Source organism: Taurulus bubalis, assembly GCF_910589615.1.
Source record: "Taurulus bubalis genome assembly, chromosome: 14".
Lineage (NCBI taxonomy): Eukaryota > Metazoa > Chordata > Actinopteri > Perciformes > Cottidae > Taurulus > Taurulus bubalis.
The window spans coordinates 3,111,726-3,133,739 of NC_136602.1; the positions used below are offsets into that span (position 1 = coordinate 3,111,726).

The following is a 22,014-nucleotide window of genomic DNA, read 5'->3' on the forward strand; positions in this document are numbered from 1 at the left end:
TTTATGATTTTCTTCCACAACACACAAAGATGTGTCAACAACATTTTAACGCCTCCGTGTTTGAAACTCAGTGATTTATGTCAGGACCGTGGAGGGCAGGGCCTTTTGTTTGTTTTTATGGCAGGAGGCTTTTTCCGCAATATGCTGTGTCTTACAATCATTTTTAGAGTTATTTTCAAGCTTTTCTAATTATTATTATAATTTAGTATTTGCCATTTCCAACTTCTCACCTTAAAATTCAATACAAATGAAATACAATGTCTTTAAATATATATTATGAGAAAAGAATGGGTAATAATGTGATGCTTTATTTATTTGTATGTATTTGTATGTATTTGTATTTATTTGTATGCCTTTGTCGGGCTTCTGGTTCTCCAGGTTGGGGATGATGAGCACGAGGCAACGTTAAAGTGACCGCAGTGAAGCTTTTATTTTGAAAGGGAAAGCGGAAGTGGACCCGCTCTCCCTTCTGACTGCATACAGACGTTTCCGGTGTTTTCGTGACGTCATGTTTCTCATTCAAGTAGCTCTGCTGTCTAAATTAAAACGGGATTAATACAAATATCTCAATCACGCAGGAAATATTATTTATTAATAATTCTGAATGGCCCTCTTTATTAGCCCTTGCCTCCAAAGGAGGGCGTTTTATTTATTTAATTATTTAATAAAAGTCATTATATATAGGTTGAGTATCTAAAAGGCATTGTTGGCTATTTCCTTAAAAGTTGTTTCAGACGTTCTTTTTGTTCCTCAAAGTTTGTCATGATGAACGTTTATACGAATAATCCATAAAATAGGCTGAATGTCAAGAATTTAAATAGTAAATACATCTGAAAGGACTTCATTTACTACTTTAATTGAACCGAATGGATTGGAGACGCGAGAAAACCACTGCGGTCATCCCGCAGCTCAAAGGGCGCACCAGCTCCCTCTGGCGGTCACAGTCCGTTAATACACACTGCGCACCAGCTCCCTCTAGCGGTCACAGTCCGTTAATACACACTGCGCACCAGCTCCCTCTAGCGGTCACAGTCCGTTAATACACACTGCGCACCAGCTCCCTCTGGCGGACACGGGCCGTCATTACACACAGAGAGCCCGTGTGTTCAGACGGCTCCGTGTTGTTCTCTCATCTCACGCGTGTTTTATTCTGTTTTACCATTTGTTACTGACGATGTTTTTCTGTTGTATTTAGTATTCTGTTTTGTAAATAAATGTCATAATTTAGGCTGAAATACAATAGATTTTAAAGACACTATTCTTGTTTTATGCAATCTGCAAATTAACTAACTTTTATAAAAACAGTGATTATTTGTGTTTAGTTTAGTTTATTTATTACATAACTAATCCTGTTTTGAGAAAAAATAAGGTGCCTTTTCATTGAAATTTTTCGCCGATGTTGGATTTTTCTTCCATTATTATTTATGTTAATATCTCGATCGGATGAATTTTGAACGTTTCAATCCTGAATCAGTTTGAAACGACGCAGTTAGTTTCAGATCATTTGGAAGGAGACAAACCGACGTTGAGCCGAGTAAAGAATATTATTAATATCAGTATTTACTGGTGCAAATGACCTTTCAGCCTGCGGACCCCTTTTAGTTATGTTATTATTGTGAAGCCTTCATGTCGCTGCAGCGGTTCTGTTGAACAACAGTCAATGCAACGTTATATTTCATTTCTGCAGCACAATAGCAGTTTTGTTTTTGTTTTTTTCAGTGTGTTTTGGCGTTTAATATATGTCCTAATTAGTATTAATTATTTATTGTAAATCGGAGTGTTAAGGGTTCGTGTGCAGAAAGAGAGAACGGATCCATTGAAATGAATAAACCGACACCAGTTTGATTTATATTCCACATATTGCAAAAAGAAAAAAACATGATTCTGGGAAATAGTAAAAAGAGGAAAAATAAGAACTGAGATATGTTTTTTCTTTTTCAAATACACACTTCATGAGTCTCTTCAAGCTTCATGCCGTGCTCCACTTTCATAACCGTATAATGAAGATATAATAACTCACACCAGCGTTTTAATTTAGAGAATGAGACGAGGGGGACATGTTCTACTGCTTCATATTAATAGAAGAAGAAGAAGAAGAAAAAAGAAACAATAATTAAAAGTGCATTAATTATAGCAAAGAGAGTTGTTCAGAATTGTGTTTTATTATCATAATTATGCTGAAGTTACATTAGAGACACCGAAGAGACTGGACCCAGGACTCCCCGCGTAATGACGTCATTATGGGTCCAGTCTGGCTCTCATCTGCAGACAATGACTTTAACATTTAAGGACACTTGAGGCAGGAAAGGGGTCCCAATAAAACCATATAGTCCCGATGGCTGTCTGGGATAAATGACTTTATGGGCCTCTCTGTGTCTTGAGTTTGAGGAAGAGGAGGAGTAGGAGAAAGAGGAGGAAGAGGAGGAGGAAGGAGAAAGTCACGTTTATTCTCCAAATGCATGCTGTTGGTTTATGACCCTGCAGGAGGAAGAGCTCTACGCCGCCGCGAAGGAGGCTCTGCGGCGCGGAGGGATACCTGAGAGCAGCACCTTGACGTTGTGTATTATTCATTATTCATAGTTATTATAAGTCTCCCATGAACGTATTGGACATGAGAACCTGTCGGTTCATACTATTATTATTATTAATAATAGAGGATAACAATATAGAGGCAGTATCGTGTATAATATGTCATATTTCATACAATATACGCATTTAAATAAACCAAATTGGATCTGCCTATACAGCGTATATTTTATTGTAGTATGTAATCTAAGGATTTACTCTAAATAATATGTAGTATTATTGGTCTTATAGTTGTGGTATTTTTTGTGCTTCTCTATTTCATATTTGAGACAAAAAAAATCTAAATAACATTACAATGGTAGCCTAATTTTATCATATTAATCGAAACAAGCTATTGGCTACAAAACATATTATATATTTTAGTATAATATAATGTAGTATGATTGCTATTGTTATTATTATTATTATTACTATTATTACTACTACTACTACTAATAATAATAATAATAATAGTATTTTCTGTTGTCCATTAACAATCATAATTAACAATACAATTGTAGTTGCAATACGGCTATAATAATAAAACCACATCTTTATTATTATTATTATTAGTTGTAAAGGTTAGGATCTTATTTCACGTATATAATTCTGAACAGGTCATTTAACAAAGCTACAACTATCAGTGTAAATATTAATAAAACCCGACGTGGACCACATGACCAAACCTCCGCGTCACGTCAGAGGAAGAATACAATAATAAAACAATAAAATAATAAAACAAGAGAAGGCTCTTAATTAACAACGATGATGTCATCCATCTTTTATTCCATTGAAGAAACCCCACGAGCCGCTGTAGGCTAACATAGCCTGTTGTGTGTCTCCTCTCCAGAGCTGTTCTGATTGAGTCTCGTGAAAAACAAACAAATACAAAATAAAAACAAAAACATCTAAAATACTGATATCCATACAATATTCATAACCTGACAGGATGAGGTCACAGTCAGAAATGAAGGTTGTGCGTTGATTCTGTGTGTAAAACGTCTCACGTGAGGTGTGTGTGTGTGTGCGTGTGTGTGCGTGCGTGCGTGTGTGTGTGTGTGTGTGTGTGTGTGTGTGTGTGTGTGTGTGTGTGTGTGAACAAAGACATTAGCAACAACACAGCAACAGCAATAACAACAAATTGGCCCCTGAAGGGATACATGCACAGTTTCTCAGATAAGAAAACAACAACAACAACAACAACAAACAAGGAGCTTCTTCGTGAACTAAAGGTCAAACCTCCCCGTCAGGAGCAAGATGTCAGCACAGTGTTGATCTGTTTAGGCCTCTTTGTTGTCTTTTTGGTGTTGCAGTTTTTATTTATTTTTTAATTCATAGTAAAAAAATGTTGTAGACGTTTCTGTTCCATGTATCACAAATTGCAAGCTAATAATCCATAAGGTTATGTAGGAACTGTCAGGTGTGTGTGTGTGTGTGTGTGTGTTTGTGTGTGTGTGTGTGTGTGTGTGTGTGTGTGTGTGTGTGTGTGTGTGTGTGTGTGTGTGTGTGTGTGTGTGTGTGTGTGTGTGTGCCAATGGAAAGTCAATTAGAATTGCAATTAGTTTAATTTTGTATTAATTGATTGCATGCAGCTATGACGTGGTATGAAATACTTGTTGGGCCACGTGACCGTTGTAGTGACGTATCAGTGTCGTTATGGCCTGAACATAACTATATGTACTTATATACATTAGTGTACTTATATGAAGCCCGACCGTGATGTTCTTCCTAAACATAACTTTGGTTTAGTAGCTGACGTCATCCCGAACCAGAAGTGCTGTGAGACATGAAATACAGAAAGCGTGTTCTTGAACGCATCACGGACACGTTTCATTTCGTGACCGTTTCTTTTGATTTGAGAGTTGGAAAAGTATTAATACTGCGAAGTAAAACTAGGAGATTCAAGTAAAAGTACTGCGTTCAAAACCTTACGGGAGTAAACGTGTTAACATTAATATGAATATTTAATCTCTTTAACGTTGCAGCGGGAACGGGGAGCTCATTTAGTTACTTTACATACTGCTAATTAATTTGTAATCATAATAATAATAATACATTATGACCGATTGCTGTACTGATACTTTGAAAAAGTACTTTTAGTCACATTCCGCCACAGACGAGAAGTATTTAAATGCAGTATTAGTTATAAATCTCATGTTGTTGTTGTTTTTACTTTCAGCTTCGAGCAGAAAACTAGAGGTCCATCTTGTAATAACTTGTTTGGTTCATGTTCTTCACTTTGATGTCGTTTCAGTTTAAAAACAATAACCGTGCATTTATCCCATTTGACCTGTTAACGTCACGAGGATTTCACGTGGAATGACGTCACGTCTCGTGTGCGCCAGCAGCAGCCGCGAGTTCTGCTTCGTGTCCTAAAAAAACAACACGGAAACATGCTAAAAGCTTTCATGTAGAAGGTGGATCTGTTCTGGATTTAAAAACAATAAAAAATAAAAAAAAGCAATTAAATGCATCGATCTCGCACATTGCTGACGTCATTGTTCTCTCTTTTAGGCCACGCACCGAGATGGTGATGATGATGAAGAAGTGTCGCGCTTCTTCTTGTTTCAGTTAATTGTGTGTGTGTGTGTGTGTGTGTGTGTGTGTGTGTGTGTGTGTGTGTGTGTGTGTGTGTGTGTGTGTGTGTGTGTGTTTCAGGCCACAAACACATGTATCGCATCTCGTCTGAATCACCGAACGCAGTTTTTTTTTTTACGAGGACCAAAGTTTTAGTATTAAATCATAAACGTTATTCGTCTTCTGGCAGAAAGCACAGACACTTTTTGTGAAGTCAAGTACGTGTCAATTTAGTTTTTTGACAGCTTCATCAAAAACAGGTGTGTCGTAAAAACAAAACAGAAAAGAGCAAACTCTTTGATATCAACTATATATTTTTTAAAGATTACATTTATGGATCTTTCTGTAATGTTTGAACGTTTTATTCTGAGCAATATATTTAGTTACAACACATCCCCTCACCCCGATTTCCCCACTGCAGTTTTTCAAGGGCAGCCATGTTAGCTTCACAATCCGTTGCTTAGCAACAGCAGCTCGGTGCCAGCATGGCGGTAAAAAGACGTTGGGCATCTTGGTGCACTGCGCTTTCTTTTATCAGCGGAATCTCCCCACATCCTCAAAGATTAGAGAGGGAGGAGGGGTACAATACAAAAAAAAATCCATCATTCATTCCCTCCTATCTCTGATCATCAGCTTCTTCATCTTCATCCTCCGGTTCTGGAACCAGATCTTCACCTGTCTCTCCGTCAGGTTCAACATGGCCGCCACCTCCAGGCGCCGGTCCCGGGTCAGGTACATGTTGAAGAGGAACTCCTTCTCCAGCTCCAGGGTCTGGTACTTGCTGTACGGACACCGCTTCTTCCGGGTGGACTTGGCGTAGATCCAGTTTGCTGCTGGGTTTTCTGCAGAAGAAGAAGAAGAAGAAGAAGAAGAAGAAGAAGAAGAAGAAGAAGAAGAAGAAGAAGAAGAAGAAGAAGGCTTTAACAGCAAGCAGCTGCTGTTTTCTGTGTGTGTGTGTGTGTGTGTGTGTGTGTGTGTGTGTGTGTGTGTGTGTGTGTGTGTGTGTGTGTGTGTGTGTGTGTGTGTGTGTGTGTGTGTGTGTGTGTGTGTGTGTGTGTTGTTCAGGAGTTCAAAGACTGACATAAAAATCTGAAGAAAAAGAAAACATTCCCTGCAGGAACACATTTTATGAGCAAACTTTGGGCTCATTAGAAGAAGAAACAATAACACATGTTTAAACTATGAATACAGAAAGTGTTTACATTGTTATTGTTATTATTTTAAACTAAATTGCTCCTTTTCGTGAAGCTGAAACCGTTTTTCTTTCCAGCATCAGGGTTGTTGATGCCTTCATTTGAATAATTTACCTCAACGTGTCATTATGTGGAAATATATCTGTGGTCTGTGATGTAGCTGAGAGCTTTTTTAAAGATTAAAATGTGTTTTGGGAGTTATAGCAGCAATAAAAACCCAATGAAGTGTAAATCTCTGAGTGAGTTTGGTTTAAAAAAAAAAAAGCTACTCAGCCATTTTTAGAATGATTAAAGTGCAGTTTGAAGGTATTTGATCCTTTCGGCTGATGCTTTACTGACCACTTAAAAGGAAAAGTGTGAGAACAGAGCAACACGTCTCTCGTGACTCACGCGTCAGAGGACACCTTTGTCCTGGAGAGATTTAGCAACAAGAAGCTCTGAGGTGAAACATGGACATTTATAATGTCTCGAACCTCATTTCTGAGAAGCTTATAATCACTTTTACAAACATTTTAACAATAAACCAACAGTGAATATTTACAGAAAGTTGCAAGGCGTTGCCAGTAATTAAATGTTGCAAAGAAAAACAGTAAAAATCCAATAAAATGTGTAATTATTATTTAAATTATTGTTATTATTGGGGCAGACATTTTATTTTGCTCCACATTAAGGTATTTTGTGTCTTTTCCTTTGTCATTTTTGTTTATTTTAATTCAAACTTTTAAAAATATACTTTTGTGCATCTCAAGTAAAAATTATTATTGCAAAACTATGTGTGTGTGGTTGAGGTGTGCAAGCTACACACAGCAAAACCATGTAACTCAGGAAGCTCGTTTTGTCTATAGACATGTTTCACACCTAAAGCATGCACGTGCATATATTTATTTGTATGCAAAATAAGCGGCAGTAATTGCAAGAATAACTCATATCGGTCTATTTTCTGCACACATGTGGAGAGAGAAGTGCAGCGCGAGCCCGTATACCTGGTTTCTCTTTATCGTGACAAATTGTTAAATAACAGCAATAGCACCTTCATTATTTCAATGGACAATAAAGTTTTATATTTGACCGTTTACAAGACATTTATAGGGCTATAAAAGTCACACACACTTACTTACTTAGGCCACATTCTCCCTCTCTCTCTCACACACACACACACACACACACACACACACACACACACACACACACACACACACACACACACACACACACACACACACACACACACACACACACACACACACACACACCTGTGTATCGCCACCTCTTATAACTGCTAATAAACATTCCTGAGGTCGGGAGCCTATATCTGTCTTTACCCGGGTCAATCTTTGCTTTTCTCCCCTCGTCCTCCTTTTTGGGCTCCGGCTTCCTCCCCGGGTCCTCCGCGGGTCCCAGCCGCTCGAGGACCGCTTCAGTCGGGCTGCCGAAGCTGGAGTCCCCGGGGCTGTCGCGTGGTGGTGGCGGCGGCGGTGGAGGAGGTGGAGGTGGACTCTCGGGCTTCACCGCCTCGTACCTCGGGCTCGGCCCGGAGAGGAGGTCCCCCTGCGCGGGCACGCAGCCGGGGAAGCCCACCGCAGCGTGTGACAGCCCCGGGGGCTCCGAGATGGGAATCGCGCCCTCCCAGCAGCGGACGAACCTGCTGTCGGTGACCGTGGACGGCGCGAGGTGCCCGGCGTGCGTCTGCGCCTGCGGGCCGTAGTACGGGTGGTGGTGCTGGTGGTGGTGGCTCAGGAGGTGGTGCGGGTGGAAGGAGCCCGGGATGGTGGGCTGCAGCAGCGGAGAGGAGGGCGAAGGGGAGGTGGAGGTGTTCGCCCAGGGAGAAAAGCCGTTTAAACCCGCTTGTTTGTTGGAGAAATGCGAAAAATCCGGAATGTGTGAGCCGGGGGTGCCTTCCTCTTCCTCCTCCTCCTCCTCCTCCTCCTCCTGCTCCGCCGCTCTCCGGACTGGCTTTGTGCAGCCGGCCGTCGAACCCTGCAAGCCTCCCGGGATGAAATGTGCACCGTACGGCTCCTCGGTCTGGAGCCCCATCATGGAATAATAATTCGTTAGCGACATGTTTATTTTATGATTTCAATAAAAAGACACTTAAGTGCGACTGTAAAACGTTAGATGGGGCCGGTACAGTGGCTTACATCCTCCCCTTAAAATGGTAGTATTTTTTTCTTTCCTTGCCCATACCTTCTTCTCGGCTGCCCATTGGTTACACCGCGGGTCACGTGGGTGGACTGTATTTACCTAGCACAGGAAATAAATCTAATCTTTCTTTTGTGTTCGGAAAACGTGATTATGGGCCCTGGAGCCGGCCAGATGGGCCTGAACGCAGCGCGCGCGGGGCCAAGCGTTCTAACTCTGCACGTGAAACTCCGTTTTACTAGTAGAATAAAAAGTAGCAGGGAGTCGTTTACAAGCCCGTTTGAAGTGGGCGCGCGCTCGTGTGCGCGTGTTTTGTACGTGTATGACATAGTTTTGTAGCCACTTTTCTTCATGTAAAACCAAAGCTCATAATTAGAGACACAATGAACTCTGTGTCGCGGGTTCGAGACTCACAGGCGACAGGTGGCTTTTTAATTTTAATTTCATCTGGAGAAGCGATTTTCTTGATCTTGACGTCACAATGGAAATGCTGTGACTTTTTTCGCAAAATCGTGGAGAAAACTTCCCAATCGAAGTTCATGTTCGGTGGCTTGACATTAGATATATAGATTTAATCATCCCCCCTGGATGAATAAATCTATGAATAAATGTGTTTATAGCAGCAAGCAAGTTACAGAGTAAACATAAACATATGAAGTATGAAAATTACTCAATATATACAATACAATAAAATAGCAGTAGAACATATTACATTTAAGAAAATTAAATAATAAAGAAAATTCAAAAATGCAAAGTATATACAGTGTATACAAAAGTGTATATAATGTATAATGTGGTCTTTATATTGTTGTCTATAATTGGATCTGTTATTTGCATTTATTTACTTATTTGACGGCCTACGGTCATTAATTACAAATTTAACAATTATGCTGCTGCATGGATCGTATATGCATTTTTAATTATTTATGTTGGATAGGCTATTTTTATTATTATTTTTAACTAAGGGTTTAAGTGTATTAAGTTTAGTTAAGTGCATTTTAAGATACATAAACCATTTAACAAGCTGTTATTATATTATTAAGCAAATGCATCGTCATTAAATTGAAATCTGGGATTTCTTTCTCTTAGGAATTATTGACAATTAGAGAATCACACACACACACACACACACACACACACACACACACACACACACACACACACACACACACACACACGCACACACGCACACACACACATTTGGCTTAAAGGCACCAAACGAACTGCTGCAGGCTCTCTAACTTAGACCTTGATCCTGTCTCTTGTGCAGCTGCAGCGCCACCTGCTGGCTGGATGAGGTCCAGCCTGCTCACTGCAGGAGAAGGTACTTCAGCAGACGGGCACTTTACATCCTTTTTTTATTGTTATTAGTATTCATAAGCCCTCTCTACTGGTCGCAGTAATAAAATGAAGTAACGCATGAATCAGCGCTTATAATTTAATTTAGTTGGACCTTTGAGGATCGAGGCCAGAGGGACCAGACCCCGCCGTAAATTATTCTAGAAGATATCATAACTGCTCTAACATCATAACTGCTCTATCTATCTATCTATCTATCTATCTATCTATCTATCTATCTATCTATCTATCTATCTATCTATCTATCTATCTATCTATCTCTTTTTATATCTATTATTCATCTAAGGTCTCTCTCTCTCTCTCTCTCTCTCTCTCTCTCTATATATATATATATATATATATTATATATATATATATATATATATATACTATGTAATATATATGCTATATATCACACTATAATGTTGTTATAAGCAAATGTGTAGACATGTTAGGTATTTCTTAATGTAATATATTTGTATAATTTCGTCTTTTACAATATAATATCTGTGTTTACTGTTATTCATGATCTGTTCTTACCCCATTGTGTTATACACATTTTATTAAATGTTGATACTGCTTTTAAACGCTTTAGCGGGAGGTTAAAGTACCGTGTGGCCTTTTAACGGATATTTATATTATTGATTACTTTCTTTCTGGTTTTAATTGTTGGGTCTCATTTAAGTGTCTGTTTTACTTTGAGCTGACTTAATAACAATGTTTCATTTTAACATAGTGTCGGTGTTTGCTGACGCGGCGTGTTTTACCTCCACCTGTAAAATAAGATTTGCTATTCCTGCAACCACAACTTCTGTTAGCCGTATGCTAACTGTTCATTTCAGCTGCACGGATATTACAAATCTCAACACAACTAATGCTGCGGCCCTTTTTCCTCTTTCCAACAATAATGCTGCTAAAATACGACGTATCCTGCTCCGTATACTATTACACTAGTAGTATACGGAGCAGGATACGTCGTATTACTACTGATGACACTACTGATGTGTGCTTGCACTATTATGTTCAGTTGTGTGTGATCACTGCTATTAAATTATCCACTTCTTTAAGATGGTAAACATTTGATAAGTGAGATCAAACCAGCGCCATGCTTGGCAATAACACCACTATTTCAATAAAATCCGTTTGAAACACACAAGTAGTGTGGAACTAAAGGCCTTCCAGCCATGGCTGACAATAAACCCAAACACAGTCTCTCCTTTCATCTCCTTGTCTGCCTTTCTTTTTTCTTTTACGTCGCACACACACACACACACACACACACACACACACACACACACACACACACACACACACACACACACACGCAGACGGAGTGAATGCGAGAGACAAAGAGAGCCTTCCGGGTGGACAGCAGACGGTCTGCATTGCCCCAATAAAAGCCTTTGAGTGGAGGCAGCGGTGGTTGTGCGCTTGTGGTGTGTTGTGCTGGTTTTGCGGTTCAAGGTTCATCTGCAGCCTTGGACTCACTGTCTGGGTCCAGAAAAGCACCGACAAAAAGAAGCTATTTGCTGCTTTTAATGCAGCTTTCTTTTATGGTTTGACTAGTTTTATATCAGCGTATATGGCAGCAATTACCTGCTGAATAATCTGCTTTGTTGTTGTTTGTGTTTACGAGTTATAGCATCATCCAACTAAAATGTGAGCTTATGCAATTGTGCTCCTGGGTATTTTTTTTATTTTGGTGCAGAAGTGATCACACATGTTCATTTAACTTTATTGCTATATATAATAAAAAAAAGAACATTTGGACAAAAAAATATCCGGTGAATTGTGCCACACTAATTTAAAATGAGCAATAATTGTGTAGCTTGTGTGTATTCTGTGATTTCATAAGACATTTTATTTTATACGTATACTTTTGGTTTGTGTAAGTTGTGTGGTGTTGTTTATAATGTCACAATCAGACTAAATCAGACTCTAAATAACACTTTTTAAATAAGAAATGCTTTTAAAACTATGAAACGGCATCATAAAACGTTCAATTGACCCATGATGATGAAAAGAAAACATCCAAAATACACATTTACGTGTTCATTTTACTACTTTGTCTGTTTGCGTCTGTAGATTTCTCCTAAATTCACCAAAAGTTACTATTAGATAATCCCTATTTGCATATTTAAACATCTCATAAAACTTGTAATACAATACATGCTCCTCTTAATGTCAGTAATGAAGTCGTAGCAAACATTTTTTAATGACATTTTCTTTAAATGTACATGTATTAAAATAGAAAAAACATTAATATAATGACATCTTAATGTTGCAGAAAATGCAAGTAAACAAAGTAGAAGTACAAAAGTAGAAGATGAGTGATTGTCATCGTCAGAAAGTAAACAACATATATTTGTCCTCATATTTCCTTCTTCATGCAGTCATAACTAACAATATCACACAGGTTTCAGAATAATACATTTAGATTGTCTTCGCTTGCATAAAGTGATTATATTGATATGCTAAGTAGATGGTTGAATAAAAAAGAAATGTAGGGATAAGTGTGATCATTATTTACCTTTTTTAAAATCATAAACAAATTTACATGATTTATAATAAAGAAATCAATACAGATAGAAAGATAGAAAAGTAGCACGTATACTCAGATCTTTAGCAGTGCAGCTCAACATTAAAACTTAAAAATGTGAAATCCAAAACACGAGGCTCACTGACGAGCTCCATCTGTGTTTGAAGTTCCCGGTGTGTCGTTTATTTTTCATTTTTTGAAAGAACAGGATAAAGAATGTGTTTTAAAAGGAGATGCAGGGCCGAAGCAGAGAGCTTTCTCTTCTGAGTGAGACGCGTGACTTTAGAAGTCGGGTTGAAATGAAGCCAGAGGAGCTTTCTGATGTTTTCTTGATGGAAAAAGTGCAGAAAAAATAATATTCATAACAGAGAAGTGTCTGTTTTTTGAAGGCTCTTTGTGCTTTAGAAAAACTGCTTAGGACAGCTTGTCTCTATCAAGATGAGACACTACAGGCAACACATTCTTTTACATTTAGATTTTGGGTTATTTTGACTCCAAAACATGTGTTCTTTAAGACAAGTGTAAAGAAAACATAAAAAAATACACATTTACGTGTTTATTTTACTACTTTTGTCTGTTTGCATCATATTTCTCAAAAATTAGCAAAAGTTACAATAAGATAACGCACCATTTGCATATTTAAACATCTCATAAAACGTGTAATACAATAAATCCTCCTCTTAATATGAGTGATGAAGTGGTGAAGTTCCATGGTGATATCTATGAGTGTTGACCCTCTTCACCTGTAGTCTTCATCATGATGTCACTAAACTTCTCTTTAAAGGACATAGGACTCAGACTCTTACATCACCAAACTTTACTCTTTCATTCCTACAGATATTCTGAGGGGTTTGTTTATATATCATTCATAACCTGATGTATACAACATTGTATTACTAAAAACATTGATTTTTAATGGCTGCTGACAGTATTTTCTGATTCATGGAGTTATATAAGGAGATATCCTAAACTCCCTCAGTGAAAAACCTTTGACTCTAATATGTCAACAACAGAAACAGGAATGTTGAGCCTGCAGTTTATTCAATGTTCAGCTTTCTGTTCACGAAATGTGTGAAAATTAGCACATATTTAATAATGAGATGATGGATAATTTGCATGTTTAACACACAACAGTTTCAGAAAACTTGTAATACAAAAAAAACAATTGTCTTAAAGTTAGTAATCAACGGAGGACTTTCATGGTGATGTTAGACTCATTCATCTCCTCTCAGCGACACGACTGGACCGATGCTGTGCTGAGGAAAGAACAACTCTCTCTCTCTCTTTATCTCTCACTTCTTCTCTTACTTCTTCCTCCCTTCATCCGTCCATCAGAACAAGTGGTACCCGGAGTGCTCAGCAGACAGCAGTCTCTCGCTCTTCAGCTTCTTCTCTTTAATCCTCCTGTTCTGGAACCAGATTTTCACCTGTCTGCATCCGCGAAGGATAGAACAAGAAACACGTTGGAGGATATTTTTTAAATATTAAAAAAGCAACATATATAGCAGAATATTCATGATGGTCATCACATACTTTTTTTGGATTGATATCAACAAATCTGCCAATTATTCTCCTGATTTTGAAGTCAAATGTGTGATGAACAGTCCACAAAACCCCCACAGATATTTCCTGTCGTCCCTCTTTCACATATACGTGAATCAGATTCATAATTCATAATCACGCACCGCTCCGTCAGCCGCAGGAGGCCGGCCAGGCGCACGCGGCGGCCCTTGTTGATGTAGACGTTGAGCAGGAACTCTCTCTCCAGCTCCCCGATCTGCTGCTTGGAGTACGGGCATCGCTTCTTCCTCCTCACACGGGGCTCTGCTGCAGGGAGAGGAAGCAAATATGATAATCAATTTGCAGCGTTAGGGAAAAAAATTACTACAACAACTATTATGACCCAATTTTAGAGCGATCAGGCCGGAGTGAGCCTCCAACGTAGTAATGACTTTGATTTAATTGAGTTTAGTGTGAATCAGCTGGAGATTAGTGGAACTGAAATGACTTTACATTTTGTAATTAAAGGTGAATGTCAAGGTCGAAGTCAGAACAGTAGAGTTCAAGAAGTTAACGTGACCTTCATCATGTTTTCATGAAACCAGAGGTTATAGAAGTGAAGCTCTCGTGATAAATTAAGCTGTTTGTCGGCCCACGTGGAGGCTAGTAACCCGTAGGACTGTTTGCTATTTCAGCAACCAACCGTTAGCTCAAGGTTCAACAATTGTCAACAAATGGAGAGAATATTGAATAATATCTACTTTTATTGATGTAAATGAATAAATAATCACATCTATCAGCATTAAATAATGTTCCATTAGCAAAGGACGGGTCTCTCCCTATTGGACTTGAGAGGGGTTATATTGTTATATTGGGGTCATTAAACACATTCAGGTTTTATAATTGTAGAGTAGAGAGAAAGTAGATCATTCAAGTAGACTCCACGACTATTCGGACACTTTTTTGTGTTTGTGTTAATACGTTTAGTAGCTTTATTTTGAAAAGACGAACCGGGTTAATGTTAGACTAACACATACGTAATATCAGTTTACACAACAAATAAACAAACACATAAATATAAGAGTTGACTAACAGTCTATTTTGTGAAAAAGTGTCCATGAATAACTAAATGACTATTTTTCGGTGCACAGTTTGGGCCTTTTTCGGTTCTTGGCTACATGTTCCTTCATTTTAGCCCCAAACAGTTTTATTAAATGAATAAAAAGCAGTAGGTTGGAAGATATATACATTATAATATCTATATTATGCATCCTTATGTTATTGAAACACCTTGATATCAATAGTTTAGTTGAAGGCCAACACATCTCTCGTGGCCCTGTAGTCACGAGGAGGGTTTTCTAAACCTTCAAAGTATACTTCCTCTTTATTTGCTCCTCTAAAGTCTTGGCGTGGCTTGACCTCCACTCACCCGGGGACTCGTCTCCTCCACTGCCGCTGGAGGACGGCGCGTCCTCGTCCTCCTTGCCGGCCCGCGGGGACTCTGACCCCGCCCTCACCTCGCTGCTCTCCCCGGTGTGACAGCTCGTGCGTCGGGCCCTTTCCGTCTCCTCCTGCCTCCCGGGTGAACGCTTCGCTCCCGGGTCCACTCTCGGATAAAACGAGTCGAGAACCGGCGGGCGGACTCCGTGGCGTCCTGCCGGGAAGAGGAGCTCTGAGTCCGGGTTGAACGCCGCGTATCCGCCGGGGAAGCTCCGCGGGTCTCCGGCAAACGCCGGCGCGCGAAAACCTGGACCCGAGCCTCCGTAGACGGCTCCGCCGAACAGAAAGTCCTCAGCGGCGGTGAACATCGTCTCCGAGGCGCGCAGTCCCCGGTACTCGTGATAAGCCGCGTCCCCACCCGGCAAACGGACGCAGGGCGGCGGCGGCGCAGAGGTGACGGCACGGGCCCCCCGGTGGAGGGTCCATCTCCACGGGGGAGGAGGGTACTGGCCTCGCGGCTCGTGGGGGCAGCAGGCCCGGCAGTCGGACAGCCGTCCCCCGGAGGCAGTGGCCCGGTCCAGTAAAAACGGCGACGGGACGCAACTCGGTAAATACATGGACGATTTAAATGACTTCAAAAACTCTTAACAGGGTGTGGTTTGGACAAATAACATGAACCTACACATACGGGGTGAAAATGTCTAGGCAACCCTGCATTTATATTTAATACACGTAATATCTCTGCGTCTGGAATATTCTACAAATATAAAAAGCCTCTTTCCATCATATCTTCATTCCCACTGAAACCCGCAGCTCGCTGTTGGGAGGTGAGGAGAACCTCTTTGACCTTGAGCCGTTTCATTATCATGAGACCATATTTTTTTCTCCACTTGTCAAACCACACCCAGACGTTCCTCTTCCTCTTCATCTTCCTCGAATAAGCAGCAGAATCGAGTCTCCCTCCCAGGAAGCTGCGCCTCTCAGCCCACGCGGCGCACAGGAGGCTCGTGGGCCCGTCCAGGCTTCACCCGTCACCTCTGATCACCTCTTCCGGTCTCGTGAGCCCAAAAGCACATCACTTCAACCGGGGATGCTGATTGGTGCAGCATCAACCCTTAATTTTAATGTACTTTTAATTTGTTGCTAACAATGACGTCAATGTACAGTATCTGGCATCTTATTATGCATTTGAAGGGAACATTTTTCTTTTTGTACACAATATTTTTTAAGGCTCAATAAATCTGACATTTTGCTGACAGCTGAGTTTATGACTAAGTTTGTGCTTCTGCCGAAAACATAAAAGGATTTTCATGTTGCAATTTTCTACCGAATATGTTGCATTTCATTATCAGCTCAGTAATTAATGATAACTGATTTGTTTTCTTCTTAAATTAAGTACATTTTTACTTTGTTGATGTTTTGTTTTTTTTGCATCATGAAAATCAACAACTAATTATGAATATTTTTTTAACATATGCAACGCCTCACTGATCACTGAAGCTTTCCAACTCGACAACTTCAGACTTCAGTCTCACTTAAATCTGATTAATGAAAATATATAACGGGAAATATCATCACGTTTTACAAAATAAGCAATTACAGCAAGCTGTATGTAGAATGGTGGAAGTTATTAATATAGCAGATACATTAACAGCAGTGTGCGTTTCACCCTCCATCAATACACTGTCCAGTATGTTAGAAGTACTGAAGTAACAACACTACTGGTAGTAAACCAGTGGTCAGCAGTAGAAGTACCAGTACAGTCGAGTTACATTCGTGTCAAGTCCTTATGAACTATAAGAGCTCTGTAAAAAGAAACCATTGTAATGTGGAGGGAGTTTCCCAGTTATTGTCAAAAGCCACTTTTAATGCATTCTCTCGTCATGAGGACGTCTCTGAGGCATCAGTGTTCTGCAGCTCCATTTTGTTCTTGTCTTTCTGCTTTTCATTGTACACAGAGCATATAGTAGTTCAATTCTGACACGCCGCTGATCATCAAAGTGCTGCTGAATGTGGCGTGACGTAAAATAATTTACTTCTTTATGTGCACACACATTCACATACAGAGGCTCAAGTAAAGAGCAGTTTGATGCCACACATATTATTGATACACAGAAGTTACATTTCAGAAAAATCTGATGGATGGCAAAGGCCACAAACTGAGACTTTAAACCAGATCTTAAACGACCACAGCGACTTTAAACTGCACCAGAAACATGAAACTAGGCCCCAACCCACATCTGAGCTGCTCTCTCTCATCTTATGTCTCAGGTTCATTACTTCATGAGGCTCTGGAGACAGAAGACGACCACAGGCGGAGGACAGAGGGCCACCGGAGCCGTTTGACTGCCTTTCTGTTGCAAAGAATATGCAATATAAAACACTTTATAGTCTTTTTTGTTTTGTTTTGTGTGTGCAAAAAGACTTTGCTCTGCATGTGCAAGGGCTGCTATTAAAAAGGGAACTTTTAAAACATGTCACATCCAGACAGCGCGCGTTAAAACACATGTACATAAACAACACACACACACACACAGCTTCTCCAAAAGGAGCCCAGTGAGGACTGAATCAAGGTTGAATAAATAGACATAAAAGGCTGCGAGCTGCCGGCTTCAGAAAGTATAGCTGCCGTAAAATATCTTAATTAAGGACAACGGGGACAAACGGAGAAAAGGCCCCGAGTCTGTCGGAGATGTAAATCACGGCCTGGAGGGGCTTTTTTTTGTTGGAATAGTTCTCACCATTGTCGTGAAATATAATGCTAATTGTCAGCGTGCACGTCGGTCTTGAGCGTCAGTGAAGATAAATGTGTAAATAACAAGGCGGACATTTCTCACACAGACGACATTTTGACAATCCACGGTTTTAAAACAGGAGAAGCGCAGGTGTGAATCGTAAAATGGTGGCTTCAGTTTTCAGGGTCCCGCATCGTGAGGACTTTCATGGTTTACCGGGACCATTAAGAACGGAGCCATCGGTAATGCGCTTGTGTCTGCTGTGAGAAATACAAACAATTCTTACCTTGCTACTTTGTTCGTGAAATAATGCTTGAAATGCAATTTTGTTTTTGTGTACATGACACAAATTGTCCCTGGACAACTTTTGTTTTATGTAAAACAATGAAAGTTATCGGATCAGGCAACACAACCACGTAATTATGTTTCAGTAACGACTGTCACGAAGGTTAAAGGCTTCGGCAACAAAACCACGGCCATAAAAACCCACAACGTGTGTCAGCTGCAAGATTTTTGCTATTTAATGCTCATCAGTATAGATTAAAGTAAATGCAATACTTTAGGGAGGAAACACACAAGTGAGCTTTGTGCTTTTATGTTTGGTTACTGCAGCATTATGGTCACAAACAACAAAATCAACACAATAATAGACAAAGCTCCTATTTAAAGTGAAACCACGTGCTGAACTGAAGTCAGTTCAGTATTGATCTAAATGATCAACAAATCGGATTTGTGCTGGTATTGTGGTCTCCTTTAGCTTTACACCATGTGAAACGTGGAAACATAAACTAGAAATATGTTCAATACATGTTAATATATATATATATATATATATATATATATATATATATATATATATATATATATATAATGTGTATACACATGGTAGTGTATAATGTATACAAAGAGTCAAATTCCATGTAAGTGTAAACACGTGGCCAATAAAGCGGATTCTGATTCTGATATATGTCAAATAAAAAAGGCTAAATAGTGAGATATTTCTTGAGGACAGCAACAATACTGTTGTATTGCTTCCCTATTTTCACGTATTAAAAAGAACATGTTAATTAAAACATTAACATAATTAACATCCATCTCATGCGCACTGTGAATAAACACCATGGGAAAATAATCCAATTAATGCAAATAGCATGTAAACTATTTAGTTTATTTATATTCCTTATCAACCTCTGTTTAAGGCTCACGGCTGTATAATCATAATAGTTTATAGTCCGCTCCATCATTTGCATGCACGTGCAGGTTTACAGTGTAAATGTGAACGAACACGAGCAGCGCCAGTCAAGGACAGAACATGTTTAGTGATGCACGTGAATGACTGAACAGAGGAATGCATAAAGTGCACAAAGGGGAAGCAGCAGCAGGAAGTGAGGTTTACCTCCTCGAGCAGGTGTCTCCTCCTCTCTGCAGACAACACGTGACCGGACAGTCCAATAAAGAGTCCAATAAAGAGTCCAATAAAGGGGATAAACCCCCAAAATACACCCGAAGTGTCTTTGAACCGCGGGCCTGTCCGTCCACGCAGACGGCACGTGGGACCTTTCATCCTCACGAGGACACGGAGGAAATATGAATGCACAATTAAACCAGATCATGATATTACTTATGATCACAACACGGAAGGGTCCCGCTGGTTTCTTTGATTATTTATGCAATATTTTCTTTTTATTAAGTCAAATTTAACTTTTCCTGCGAAACCAAACCTGCTGCTATATATTACACTTATATGTGTATTTTAGACTCATTGTCTCATAGAAATCTACAAATACATTTGAGGTATCACATACTTGCAGTAATGCTTAAAAAAAAAAGTAAAATAAATCTTTGATGTGATCACACACACACACACACACACACACACACACACACACACACACACACACACACACACACACACACACACACACACACACACACACACACACATATTTTGTCGAAGAGTTGTAAAACATTTTTTATTTTTTATTTAAAAGTTCACTGTTTTTCATTTTCATCTTAGTGTTTAATTAATTTCGGGTTAATGAAACGGAAATAACATCCGCAGCAAGATGACTATAATACACATACTGTGTTTGTGTCTTAGAGGGAGGGAGAGAGGGAGGAGGAGGAGGAAGAGGAGGAGGGGAGAGTAAGTTTTATTAGGCTCATAACTCTTCGGTCTCCAGAGGAAGCCACGAGCATTCAAGCTGAAGGCCAAATCTCTGCGCACTGCAGCCTGATCCCAAACAGCGCAGCGGGAGTTGAGCAAACGCTGCGGAATATTCGGGAGATTCCACGTCTTCACAGCATTATAAGAGCAGCAGTGGAAACTCTACGATGTGTGTTTAAGGGGCCGCGCTGGGGCTCAGTCTGCTTTTAGTGTGTTGCATTTCATTTTGTAAAATAAGTATTTTCCTGAAGAGGAAAAAACGACATTAATCTGAGGCTTTGCATGCCTGAACCACGTGGTGTGTGTGTGTGTGTGTGTGTGTGTGTGTGTGTGTGTGTGTGTGTGTGTGTGTGTGTGTGTGTGTGTGTGTGTGTGTGTGTGTGTGTGCATACAATATGTCAGAATAACCAATAATAACATAACAGTTGTTGCTGTTTAGCTGCAAATAATGTCGAATTATTACATTGCAGCCATTTTTAAGATGATTTTATTAAATACAAATAATTAAATGGTGCCGTGCATAATAATGACAAGGTTACAATGAATTGTTTAATTAATGATGAGATATCCTCACAGTTTAGCTTCAGCTCCCTTTAAGGATGCATTGAATAACGAAAGCCCACGTGAAATATTAAAATGTGTGCGACATCTAGTGGTGAAAAAGGTGACTCGCATCTTGAAGAAAGAGGCGGTTTGGGCTTTTTAAAATTATTTTCTTTGAATATTTATCATTTGATGATGCACATACTCAGTAATTGTTGTTGGTTAAATGCAGGGCACTGGAATTAATTATTCTCCATAAAACTCCATATTAAAAAAAATGTATGCATCATACATTTAGAATTATATGCATTATTTTTAATTTAATTTAACATTTTGCATTTAACATTTTATTAAGTCAATTATTTATATTTTAAATAGTACTTTATTTCGATTTTCTTGCATTAAATCTTTAAAAAAAAGAGTAACTGTAACTTACAAAAGAAAGAACTACAACGCACAGCCCTCTGGGAGAAAAAAAACCAACCTACGCTCCCGATTGACGTCATCACGCACGACGTCAACTGACGCTCGCCTCCTCGACAGTACCACGCTGTAGAGCTGTCAGCGAAGCTAACGGCGACAGCGTTGCGGTTTCTGCGCCAGCTTAACTAAATGGCCGACTAGAATAAGCGCCTGAACGCCGCATAATGTGAGTATTTAGTTTAAATTAAAGCCCAGCTGAAGACGAGAAAGTTTAAACGCGGCGTGTTGCGCGCGACGATGCTAATCTGCCATTGTTATTGTTGCGCTAGCTAGCTAGCAGGCAGGTGAACGTATCACGTCTTGGAGAAAGAAACAGTTATTCGTTGTAACATTAATATAGTTTATGCCTGGTGACTATAGCTAACCCTGAGTTTTATATTATATTAGCTTAGAAAGATCACAAAAGTAGAGGTCTGCCCTTTCTTTTACTCATAGAAATGTACTAAAAATAGTGCAAACCATACAAACTTTCTGCAAATCATTGAAGCCAATAAACTAATATATTTTGTTTGCTAGTGAAGAAGCTATGCACTTTATTGTAAATGTGAAGTCCATGCTGTTCTTCTTAATCTCTGTTTCAACTCATTGTTATGGAACATGGTTTTCTCTTTCTGGAGTGACAGCTGTGAAGCAACAACAACAGACGCATGAGGACTTATTAAGGTCATGTAAATAAAAATAATAAAAAGACTGGATCGTGGCCTGAAATGCCATAGCTTAAGTTATGTGACGAGTCGTGGGAAAAGATTTCCTTAGTAAATCCACGACGACAAAGGCAGCCATTGTGAACGGGTT

At 39.5% G+C, this 22,014-nt stretch overlaps 2 protein-coding genes across 2 annotated transcripts; both read right to left on the minus strand.

Annotated features, from left to right (window-relative positions):
* Positions 1-5,653: 5,653 nt before the first annotated feature.
* Positions 5,654-8,396, minus strand: LOC306746685 (homeobox protein Hox-D9b-like; the record flags this gene model as incomplete). The annotated part of the gene is made up of 2 exons (XM_079229637.1): positions 5,654-5,984; positions 7,658-8,396. The coding sequence occupies 2 exons, from the start codon at positions 8,394-8,396 to the stop codon at positions 5,749-5,751; spliced, it is 975 nt and encodes a 324-aa protein (XP_079085763.1). The 3' UTR covers positions 5,654-5,748.
* Positions 8,397-13,664: 5,268 nt separating this feature from the next.
* LOC306746998 (homeobox protein Hox-D11b-like) lies at positions 13,665-16,173 on the minus strand. The gene is made up of 3 exons (XM_079229988.1): positions 15,281-16,173; positions 14,037-14,178; positions 13,665-13,782 (listed from the first exon to the last, which is right to left on the minus strand). The coding sequence occupies exons 1-3, from the start codon at positions 15,906-15,908 to the stop codon at positions 13,683-13,685; spliced, it is 870 nt and encodes a 289-aa protein (XP_079086114.1). The 5' UTR covers positions 15,909-16,173; the 3' UTR covers positions 13,665-13,682.
* Between the last annotated feature and the right edge of the window lie 5,841 nt (positions 16,174-22,014).